The sequence below is a fragment of the Emys orbicularis genome, chromosome 7 (assembly GCF_028017835.1).
Source record: "Emys orbicularis isolate rEmyOrb1 chromosome 7, rEmyOrb1.hap1, whole genome shotgun sequence".
In the NCBI taxonomy this organism is placed as follows: Eukaryota; Metazoa; Chordata; order Testudines; family Emydidae; genus Emys; species Emys orbicularis.
Genome location: NC_088689.1, coordinates 75,992,971 through 76,005,318, shown reverse-complemented (window position 1 = coordinate 76,005,318; position 12,348 = coordinate 75,992,971). Strand labels below are relative to the sequence as shown.

The window sequence follows — 12,348 nt, the reverse complement described above, 5'->3', positions numbered from 1 at the left end:
AAAGGGAAAAAATTCTGGCAATTGTACTTGGGGCATGCAAAAGCCTATGTTGGAATAGACATGTGGGAGCACTCGAAGAAGAACTCAGTTTCATGGGTACAACTGAGAGGTGCATCCATACTGGAGTAGCAGGGGTGTTACACATCAGAACTGAGGTGCATTGGCAGTTTTATGAACATAAGAATGGCCATACTGGGTCAGACCAAAGGTCCATCAAGCCCAGTATCCTGTCCTCTGACAGTGGCCTATGACCGGTGCCCCAAAGGGAATGAACAGACAGATTATCATCAAGTGATCCATGCCCTGTCACCCAATCCCAGCTTCTGGCAAATAGAGGCTAGGGACACCATTCCTGCCCATCCTGGCTAATAGCCATTGATGGACCTATCTTCCATGAATCTATATAGCTCCCTTTTTAACCTCGTTATAGTATTGGCCTTCACAACACCCTCTGGCAAGGAGTTCCAGAGGTTGACAGTGCATTGCGTGAAAAAATACTTTCTTGTGTTTGTTTTAAACCTGCTACCTATTAATTTCATTTGGTGGCCCCTTGTTCTTGTATTATGAGAAGGAGTAAATAACACTTCCTTATTTCCTTTCTCTATACCACTCATGATTTTATAGACCTCTATCATATCCCCCCTTAGTCACCTCTTTTCCAAGCTGAAAAATCCCAGTCTTATTAATCTCACCTAAAACAGAAGCTGTTCTATACCCCTAATCATTTTTTTGCCCTTTTCTGAACCTTTTCCAATTCCAATATATCTTTTTTGAGATGGGGCAACGACATCTGCATGCAGTATTCAAAGTGAGGGCGTACCATGGATTTATATAGAGGCAATATGATATTTTCTGTCTTATTATCTATCCCTTTCTTGATTCCCAACATTCTGTTTGCTTTTTTGACTGCCGCTGCACATTGAGTAGATGATTTCAGAGAACTATCCGCAATGACTCCAAGATCTTTCTTGAGTGGTAACAGCTAATTTAGACCCCATCATTTTATATTTATAGTTGGGATTATGTTTTCCAATGTGCACTACTTTGCATTTGTCAACATTAAATTTCATCTGCCATTTTGTTGCCCAGTCACCCCGTTTTGTGAGATCCTTTTGTAGCTCTTCGCAGTCTGCCTGGGACTTAACTATCTTCAGTAGTTTTCTATCATCTGCAAATTTTGCCACCTCACTGTTTACCCCTTTTTCCAGATCGTTTATGAATATGTTAAATAGGACTGGGCCCAGTACAGATCCCTGGGGGACACCACTATTTACTTCTCTCCATTCTGAAAACTGACCATTTATTCCTACCCTTTGTTGCCTATCTTTTAATCAGTTACCAATCCATGAGAGAATCTTCCCTCTTATCTCATGACTGCTTATTTTGCTTAAGACCCTTTGGTGAGGGACCTTGTTAAAGGCTTTCTGAAAATCTAAATACACTATATCCACTGGATCTGTGGGAACACAGAGCTCTAGGAATAGAAATGCATTATGGTTAAGGCTACGTTTATGTCACGGAGGTCATGGAAGTCACGGAATCTGTGACCTCTGGAGACCTCCATGACATTCTCTGCTTCAGCCTCAGGGGCTGCAGGACTCTGGAGCTGACAGACAGTGGGGCCCAGTGGGTTCCAGCGACAACAGCAACAAGCAAGAGGGCCCCCTGCATAGTTCCAGTGACAGGTGACAGACTCCTGAGGAGGCCCTCCTCAGGGTTCCAGCGACGGGAGACAACCTCGCACGAGGAGAGGGGGATGCCTCGGGCAAGCAGCTGGGATGTCCCATTTTCTCTTTGGGAAATATGGTCACCCTGCAGCTCCCAGCTGCCGTGGGCAAAGGGGGAACCCCACAGCTTCCAGCCACCACGGTGGTGAGGAAACCTTAATTATGGTGTTTATCTCATGAATGAGAGGCATTGCTTGATCTGGGGGTTGGGTGAGAAGGGGAAAGATTTCCCTATATCTGCCTGCGTTATGTCTGATTACAGGGACAGCTATCACTCCCACATTTTCAAAAGTGTATAAATACACTTATTCTGCAGTCATGTCACTTTTTCTATACTGCCAGACACAGAGGCTGTTTGCATTAAAAATGGAATCTCTACAACCCTTAGAGCCGGAAAGTCTGCATTATGACTTGACATGTTGCCCATGATAATTACGTTAATATAGAAATATAACCTTTATTAAAGCCCTGTATTTATCTCTGTTCTTCCCTCCAGGTAACGCGAGCCCTCGCTACATAAGATGCACATCTTACAATATTCCTTGCACCTCAGATATGGCCAAACAATCCCAGGTTCCCCTAGCTGCTGTCATAAAACCACTGGCTATGCTACCCACAGATGAGGTGAGAGCAACATCCTGGACCTGCAGTTAAGAGACTCTGAACTCCTGGCAGCTCGTTTATTCAGTATATGACTGTCTATGGGAGCTAGATAATTTAAATTTTTGTGGAAGGAGAGTTTAGAGGATGAAGATTAAGCAAGCACCAGTTCTCAACAAATGTACACTGTCAAGTAATTGTTAGGCATGAGTGGGCTATGCTATGTTCTATGAAAGAACTGAAGAATTTGACCACTACAATATTATTTACTCCTGGGGGAATTCTGCATCGCTGCGCATGCGCAGGATTTATATCCCCCGCAGATTTCTTTGCTTCCCTGCAGAAAAATGACTTTCTGACTGGGAAGGAAAAGGAAGCCACAAGACCGTTCATATAACCCTCCCCAGCAGTATGTTTCGGGTGCCCAAGGCAGCTGGCAGAGAGGTAAATCACTGTGGTGCAGGGGGTGGGATTGGGGAAGACCTGGCTGGTGCCTCCTACCCTGCGCTGGGCTCAGCTGCTAGTCCTGGCTGGGATGGGGAGGGCAGGACTTCCTCTTCCCCTGCACAGCATCCGGGGCTGTCAGACCCACCCCCAAATTTCTCCCCTGGCTGCAGGAAGCTCTGCAAACTGCCCCCCTTCGTTCTCTTCCCTCTCCCCCACTCCTCCCAACGTGTTTCCTGCAGCCATCGCTCCTCAGCTGCAGGGGGAAGGGATCACTGTACAGGGAGCTGCTCCCCCATCCTCCCAACCCCCATGCATCCAGACTCCCTCATACCCAAACCCTCCCGCTGAGCCTCCACATTTATTTGACAAATAAAATTTGCAGAAATTTTAATTTTTTGGCGCAGAATGCCCTCAAGTAAATAAGTACTTTAGATTCCCCACTTTATCAGCAGAGTTCAGCTAGTTTCTTCTTAACTCTCCCCACACCTCTCGCCAAACAAGTCAATTGCTGTGTGGCTAAACTGTTCATTGGCAGCACCGCTCACTCGCCCGGCTCCCGCTCCCCTTCACACCCTCTCCCCGGCCCACCTGGCTCGTTCTGCCATAGCTACTTAAAATGGTTCCAAGTCACTGAAGAGAAATCTTTTCTAGCAGATGAAGCTGTGGAATCAAATAAGATTGCGTATCAAATAGTACTGAGTTAGCTGTTTGTGACATGCATGTGTGTGTATGTGGCAGTGTGTGGAGCACAGCACTGAGTGCCAGGAACGCCTGAGGTCTGTCCATGTCTCTGCCCTGATTTAGTCTGTTACTCCTCTGCTGCTTTCACTTTGCATCTGTAAAACATGACTAATCCTTGCCTACCTTACAAGGCTGTTGAGAGGCTTAAAGATTGTGGAGCAATTTAAAGGTAAGTGCTATGAATACACATTGTAGTTACAGGCCTGCATTACTTGTCTTTAACCATTAGAGGAGTGAAGTTCTGGAACAGCCTTCCAAGGGGAGTAGTGGGGGCAAAAGACATATCTGGCTTCAAGACTAAGCTTGATACGTTTATGGAGGGGATGGTATGATGGAATAGCCTAATTTTGGCAATTAATTGATCTTCGATTATTAGCAGGTAAATATGCCCAATGATCTGTGATGGGATGTTAGATGGGGTGGGATCTGAGTTACTACAGAGAATTCTTTCCTGGGTGTCTGGCTGGTGAGTCTTGCCCACATGCTCAGGGTTTAGCTGATCGCCATATTTGGGGTTGGGAAGGAATTTTCCTCCAGGGCAGATTGGCAGAGGCCCTGGAGGTTTTTCCTTCCTCTGCAGCGTGGGGCATGGGTCACTTGCTGGAGGATTCTCTGCACCTTGAGGTCTTTAAACCACGATTTGAGGACTTCAATAACTCAGGCATAGGTTAGGGGTTTGTTACAGGAGTGGGTGGGTGGGATTCTGTGGCCTGCGTTGTGCAAGAGGTCAGACTAGATGATCATAGTGGTCCCTTCTGACCTTAAAGTCTATGAGTCTATTGCTGTTCCTAACAGTGAATTCACCATTTCCTTGCAGGCTGGATGTCTAAATTGAGTGGTACAGCCTGCTCAGCCATCAAGTGCTTTGCTTGTTCAACTCGCATTAGAATCCATTGAGTAGTCTGTAGGTCTTGGAAATCTGTTTTCTGACTCTTGATAATCTGAATTGCCCTGAAATTAATTTCTGTAGTGTGGCGTCTGAGTGAGTAAAAGGAACTACAAGGGGATAATTAGATGTGGCCTCATTTCAGAGACGGGAGGGTGGGGGTTTGAAGCGGTGATTCTGTGGAAGTGAAGTATTAAGTACATCCCAATACTCATTCTCCAAACCTTGATGTATGTGTGCTTTGAATAAATGTGTTGATTTGTGATGTCCAGTAAAATGTGGCCAAAGGCAAAAAGCTGCTTTAGTGACTTCACTCAACCCCCAGCACTGGAAACTTTTAGACTGTGGATAAGGGCTGGCTCCCTTGTGAAGGGGCCCTGCTAACAAATGAGTGCTCAGCTGAGTATCCCACACCCGTTGAGAGAAATAAGGCCCTGTAAATGGAGCTAAAGTTATATGTACAGGGTGTGAGGGAGGAGAACAAGGATTGTTAAAAACAAGGCATTCAGACAAATCTAGAATGTATAAAATCCAGCACCTGCTCACCAGATGGTACCTGTGTTTGACAGCATTTGAGGCTTCAGGAAGTAACTGTTGGACTTTGCAGCCTCGAGGAATGAGTAGTGTATGGTGTGCAGATGTATGTTGTGTTTGTTTTACAGCACTCAGAGCACTCCTTAGCCCCGTGGAGTGTGCTTTTCTTCTGGTAGTACGTCAGGCTGAGAAAAATCCGATTGCCCAGAATCCCAGGTCGAAGTGTTGTGTGGGCAAAGAAAACACTGGATTTCTTGGCTGCTGGACAAGGCCACCAGAGGAAGCAGGGGGTGGGCTGAGTGATATCAGGCACAAGCAGTGTTGAACTGTCAGAAGGGAGGGTGGTTGGAAGGGCTGAATGGAAGTATAGCCTAAACAACTGTGTTGCTTGTGGATAGGGGGAGCAGATTGGGCTGGGTAAAGCAGTAGAACTGAGCTGTTTGAGGGAATGAGGAGGGAAGGGAATGGGCAGAGTTCAACCACCAGTCCAAGAGGATATGCTGTCTGTTAAGGCTGTGATCCGTGATTAGGGAGAGGAGAGATGAGGTCTGACTTTTTCAGCTATAGTCGCATAATTTAAAGGCCAGAAAGTCAAGCAGTGGATACTCCCATTTGTGAGATGCACTTTGAACTATGAATGCAGCCTGTAGCTTGCAAGTGTTCTCTTAATCCAATCAAACTGTCCCACTGTGGCTAAATTTGCTAATCTCTGAAAGTTGCTACACTGTCTACTCTGGCTTGGCTGTAAAAAGATAGGATGCTTATCAATGTCTGTAATTCAAGAATGTTTTCTTCGCATATGAGCATTGAAAGCAGTGATCAAAAACTATCAGAATACAGCTTGAATTAACGACATTCATAGAGGTCAAGCTATGCAGATTTACGGGTGCATTATGAAATAGAATTGCCCACAAACACACTGTGACTGGAGTCCCTAACTTTTCTAGGATGGAATCATACTGTTTGAGGTTTTGAAAAGCTGAAAAGCACTATGCAGGAACTCAAAGCAGTGAAGGACAATCCTGGCCCTTATGTCAGAAAACATATCCTTTGGAATAAGTTGGCACATTGTAAGGGGTGAAAATGTGTCTCTCTCTAAAGCCTCAGATACAGAAAAATCACATCTGTGTTGAAGTTGCTGTTGAACATATGGATGTCAGATTCACGAGGCAACAGCAACCACTTTTTGCATGGCTTCAGTGTTTTGAGTTCACACAGTGGTGTGATATAATTTGCTGCTATTACAATATACAAACTATCAATGTTCCTAGACCACTTAACACAGATAATGAATGAATGAGGAGGAAAAGCAGAGAGCCATACATCAGTGTCTTAAGTGTAAGATTACACTTAAATACTACTAAATCCATAAACCATGATGCTGCACATACATGTTTAAAAAGGCTTGTCTACACTACGGGCACTGCAGCTGTACAACTCCAGTGCTGTAGCTATGCTGCTATAGTGCCATAGTGTAGATGCATCCTACCAGGATAATGGGGTTTTTCTGTCACTAGATATCCCACCTCCCTGAACAGGAGTTCAGCATTCTTCTGTCAACCTATTCATGTCTACAGTGGGGATTAGGTCAGCATAGCCCTGGCACTCAGGGGCATAGGTACTGACTTCTATTGTTCCCCAGGGGTGCTCCACCCCTGCTGTGCCCCAAGGCCCTGCCCTCACTCCACCCCCTTCCCCAGGGCCACTTGCTCGTTGCTTTCTGCCCTCCCTCAAACCCCTCGCAGTGCTGCCAAACAGCTGTGGCTGGTGGGTGCTGAGCACCCACTATTTTTCCATGGGTGCTCCAGCCCTGGAACTCCCACAAAGTTGGTGCCTATGCTCAGGAGTATGCATTTTTCACACTGCTGAGCAATGTAGCTACATCCATCTAAATTTAAAGTATAGACCAAGCCATTGACTTTTAACCACTAGACCACCTGCCTTTTGGGATACATTGCTATGGAAATACTGTTTTCGTTGGCCACTAAGTACTACAAAAGACAAGATTAGGTTTTCCACTTTCCACCATCCACGCATCTGCAGCGAGGCACGCGCCAGGATTTGATGCAGATATGAGCGAATGGCCCAAATGTAGTTGCTTTCCAGCCCCGTCAAGAAATTCTCTACTGGCTTGAAGAGAAATCAGGAACAAAAGATTTGTGGGCATAGTCACAGTGAGCATGCAACAGCAGGCAGCAGTAGGGGAGGGCTTAACTAGTGCTATTCAACATGATCGGACCTAGGTTTCAAACCAGATGGACATCATCCCCGATGTATACTGATTTAGCTGTTTACTTGAAATTATCTCTGTGCGGACTCTCAGAATGGTGGTGGCAGTGGTATTTTAATTTTATATTAAAGGTGGGACAAAGCTGAGTATATAATAGTCTCATGAAAAATGAGTACGCTTGGCCCAGTAGTCCAAAGCAGAATGCAGAGAAATATGTTAGACAATCACAGCAGCAACAATAGTTTAGTTTCGTTTAATTTAATTGAGATAATGAGACTGCAGCCTGAAAATCGAGGCATCCATGTTTTCTTGTCCTTGAGCAGCTAAATTCAAATTCGGTTGCTTGATGCACGATCAGAATTTTCCCCCAGTCTCTCACAAAGAATTCAGAGGTTAAATGTGCTTCATAAAGTGAAGTGGCTGATATTTACACCTTTGGGAGTGGAATTAATTCTAGCAGTTGTAAGCCTTTCTGTATCTGGCAGTGGGTTTCCCTAGAGTTACTTTCTGTGAGAGAATGGGAATATGGCATTTGAGAAAGTCTCAAATAATTGATCTTACTGGGCTGGTGTAGAAAGAGGCTTGTCGTGTTACTGCTATGGGCCTTGGGGTAAAGTGCAGAGGGCAGGCTGTTAGATATCAGCACATGAGCTTGAGTGGAGAAAAAAGTTATCTTTAAATAGCACTGATCCAAAGTCCAAACACTTACAAGCCAGCTAATTTGAGTATACAAAAAGAATTCCCACAACTACACAAAAGCATCTAAGGAAATACTTCCTGCACTTAATCTTTCCCCACTTCTTCTGGTATTCACTGCACTCTTCTGACTGTTAACAACTGCAGCCCACTGAAGAGCTCCTGCACTAGGAGCTTGAGACAATAAGGCATTTATGAAATGTATTCCAAACGCTTGGACTCCACCGCTGTTAAAATGCTAAGGCCTGCATAGTCTACCAGGAGGAAGTTTCAAGTTCTTTGATGCCTATATACACTTCCCCTCCCACTACTATGTGACCTGTCTTTTGCTCCTCAGGCCCCTCCCTATTTGGTAGACCATGGAGAACCTGGTCCTATACGGTGCAATCGGTGCAAGGCCTACATGTGTCCTTTTATGCAGTTCATTGAGGGTGGAAGGAGATTCCAGTGTTGCTTCTGCAGCTGCGTCACTGAGGGTAAGCCTTTTTTCTAGAATCTGAAAGATGTTTCAAGGAGGTGCAAAGAAATGATTTCATTAGAGGTGTCTTCATGGCATAGAAAACCCTAGAGCAGAGTAGAGCACAGTTTGTTGGCTTCTGCGCTGCAATTCTTTATTCTTCAAAATATTTCACAAAAAGTACATTGAGGCACACAGTTAAGTGCTCAAGTCTAAAATGCTAAAGTTGATTGCACAAGTAAATTGAACCGTACCCCTTGTGTGTTTGCCTGTCTAGCTAAATCAGGGGTCGGCAACGTTGGCACGCTGCTCGCCAGGGTGCTTACCCTGGCGGGCCGGGCCAGTTTTATTTACCTGCTGACGCGGCAGGTTCGGCTGATCGCGGCCCCCACTGGCCGCGGTTCGCTGTCCCGGGCCAATGAGGGCGGTGAGAAGCGGCGCGGGTGAGCGATGTGCTGGCCGCGGCTTTTCGCCACCCCCATTGGCCCGGGACGGCAAACCGCGGCCAGTGGGGGCCGCGATCGGCCGAACCTGCCGCGTCAGCAGGTAAATAAAACTGGCCTGGCCCGCCAGGGTGCTTACCCTGGCGAGCCGCGTGCCAACGTTGCCGACCCCTGAGCTAAATGATCACATGGGGGGGAGGGATAGCTCAGTGGTTTGAGCATTGGCCTGCTAAACCCAGGGTTGTGAGTTCAATCCTTGAGGGGGCCACTTGGGGATCTGGGACAAAATCGGTACTTGGTCCTGCTAGTGAAGGCAGGGGGCTGGACTCGATGACCTTTCAAGGTCCCTTCCAGTTCTAGGAGATGGGATATCTCCATTAATTTCTAAATTTCATACTATTTCTCAAACTAGAATATACATTTCTCATCATTGAACACACACGTAGTATCTTACGTTTGTTAATTTGTTTACTTACTCTGTTTCCGTTGTCCAGAATGCTTTTGACTTTTGACATTCAAAGTGTGGAACTCTTTGCCAGAGGATGTTGTGAAGGCCAAGACTATAACAGGTTTCAAAAAAGAACTGGATAAGTTCATGGAGGATAGGTCCATCAATGGCTATTAGCCAGGATTGACAGAGATGGTGTCCCTAGCCTCTGTTTGCCAGAAGCTGGGAATGGGCAATGGGATGGATCACTTGATGATTACCTGTTCTGTTCATTCCCTCTGGGGCACCTGGCATTGGCCACTATTTTAAGACAGGATACTGAGCTAGATGGACCTTTGGTCTGACCCAGTATGGCCATTCTTACATTCTTATGACTTGCATTTAAATAGATTAATGTTTTTCTCTCAACAATTTAGTCAACAGCATGTACTGTAGCTTCTTTTCAACCAACATTGCAGCCTACTTAGGTGCCATTCAGTGGTGAGGCAATTAACAGCTGTAAATGGCAATGGTATATTGACTGTTTAGTCTTCACTGTTACTCTAAGTTGATACACAATATACTCCAGGTTAAATAGTATAATTTACTGTGTGCTTCTCATATAAATGAATTCCATGCTCTAGCATGCACAGAGTAATGCATAGAACTACAAGATGCTACACATGTATTTAAGGTTGTAAAACAAATTACATGTCTTATTATTTGAGAAATAGTGGTCATGCTTATTCTCAAAGGGGCAGAGTAAGGTTGCTTAGGCAGTCTTTGTAATTTTGTTATTTCTGTCAGTCGTGAACTGTCCTACATTAAAATTCTCAAAATACTCAATGGAATTTCTTTTTTCTATTTTTATTTAAAAACTATATTATCTGCAGCCATTTGACTAGGTATCTCTGTCCTGCACACATTGTCCTGGTCACTGTAGGAATAGTGCAGGGGATTCTTACCTGTGAACCTTAAGAAAAGAGAGCGTCCCACAATTCTGCAGCTAGTGTCTGTTAGGAGAAGACCTCCTCTCTTCTCATCTACCCCCTCAAACACACATTAGGTACCTGCTCAACTATTTCCAAAGTGCATTTGGGCACAGACGTGCATCTGAACTTTAGTTTGCGGCTAAATTAGCCCTGCATGTATATTGCAGCCTTTAGTGGCACACTGTGAGTAGCAAAGGCTAGGCAGACTGCTTCACAAGCAATGCTTTGCCCATAATGGCTCCGGCCTACCATAACTGCCCTTCCTGTGCTAGCAGCATCGCTGTAGCAGACTCTGCCCTCAGAGGCTGTATGTGCAGCATGGTGGGGCTATCTCTCTTCTTATGGAGATGCACATGGTGAACCTTTAACTTATCTCAAAATCCTCTTTGAATCACTTGATGTCAGCACCCCTTTTACCATTTAACTCAATCTTATATTTGGGGGAAATCCTCTGAAGCAACCCAGATTCTGGTACAAGGTGATTTTTTGTAGTGATATTTCTGACTGAGCACAGCTCTTGAATCTGTTAATGCTGCTCCTAGGCTGCCAGTAAAGATTCCCCAGTCATGGTCACATGCACACTAGTGCAAAGCACTGACCAGCTTTCCTTTGGTGTAGTCGAACACTCACTGCAGCTGTCACCAGGTTTGCTGTCTGTTGACAGTCAAAGTATTAACTGTTGTAAACAAAGTATGTGTCTGTAAAATTTGATGTCTTTGTCCCTAGTGCCTCCTCACTACTTCCAGCATTTGGATCATACCGGCAAGAGAGTGGATTTCTATGATCGACCTGAATTATCGTTGGGCTCCTATGAGTTTTTGGCAACAGTCAGCTACTGTAAGGTACAATAGTGTACAGTTAGTGCATTGCTATGATGTTAAATAAATCCCATGTCCTCTGAGAAACTAAGTGGAGGCTGAATCAGCTGGATTGACTTTCTAGCTGGTAAAGTCCATTGATGGCATCTCCTTATACATCTGAATCAGGTCAGATTTTACATACTTGCTTTCCACTGTAAAGTAAGTCAGATTGCACATCCCATAATATCAGTAATTATTACCAGTAACTAAAACCGTATCTAGGAAAGTACAAGCTATCTGTCCACAGTGGCAGCTGCACCTTGCCTGCCATCTGCTAGAGAAGACAAGTTTCTGTTGCCTGATAGTCACTGGGAATTGAGCAGTTAGAGATGGGAACTAATGGGATAGAGCAAGCCCCTACAGCAGTTACTGGCAGTAATCACGCTTTGTAAAGAGGGTTTCAAAGATGCAAGGCCGGTAAATCTGATCACATATTTGAAACCCTAGAATAGTCTGGAAAACTCACCTGCTTCAGATTCTACACATTAGTCAGTTTAAACAGTATCCTAATTTTTCAGACCCTTTTTTGGGGAAAGACACATGTATTAGAGTTCTATATTAAAAATACTCATCTGTTTGCTGAAAAGGATAGGAAAATAGTTTTCTAAATGTTGCAGCTTTTTACTGACCATGACCATATTTTTGATGTTACTGAGAGCTGGCAGCACAGCTTTCAAACACATCTCCACACTTCAGGCAAAACAGCCAACTGGGATTGTGGGGTAGAAGGCCTTCCCCACACTCTTCCATATTCTCCATATTCCTCTCTGATTTTTCACATCTTGCCACCAGTTCTGCCACCCTATTAAAGTCCTTTCTCTCCTTCTCCTTCTCCCCTTCCTCCCGGGAAGGAATCTGTGTATCTCCATTCTCTTCTAATAGCTTAAGATTCCATGTATGCCAGTAGTGAGGCACTCGCTACCCTGTTGCTTCAGTGGTCTGTCTGTCCTGTGCTCTACTTTCCATTCTGACTGTAGACTTGCAAAGAAAGGAAGTGCTGATTGGAACCAGCCTCTTCAAAGCAGAATCAGTGCTCTGAGAAATAAGGACTCCCAGCTCTGCGGGAGGAAGGTCTTCATTCCCAGTGCAAGACACTAGCTTCCAAAGTCGTCTAGAGCATGAGAGTTCTGGGAAATCCTGCCTGCCTGCTGCCCGCACCATCAGGCCTGGTCCATGTAAACAGGAGCTTCCTTTATACCAAGCCTGTTCTTCCTGCTCAGTCGCTCAGCGATGCTACGTTCCATCTAGGGCTTGTGACATTAGAGCCCTTCCATGCATGATTGTGATGTGTCAGATACTAGGATTCAG

General features: G+C 45.1%; 1 protein-coding gene across 1 annotated transcript in view; it reads left to right on the top strand.

Moving 5' to 3' along the window:
• SEC24C (SEC24 homolog C, COPII coat complex component) overlaps positions 1-12,348 on the top strand; it is a 69,497-nt gene that overhangs the window by 42,967 nt on the left and 14,182 nt on the right. Inside the window, exons 8-10 of the mRNA XM_065407154.1 lie at positions 2,224-2,351; positions 8,199-8,337; positions 10,907-11,022. Of these exons, the coding sequence (XP_065263226.1) occupies positions 2,224-2,351; positions 8,199-8,337; positions 10,907-11,022 (383 nt within the window). The remainder of the gene's footprint in view (positions 1-2,223; positions 2,352-8,198; positions 8,338-10,906; positions 11,023-12,348) is intronic.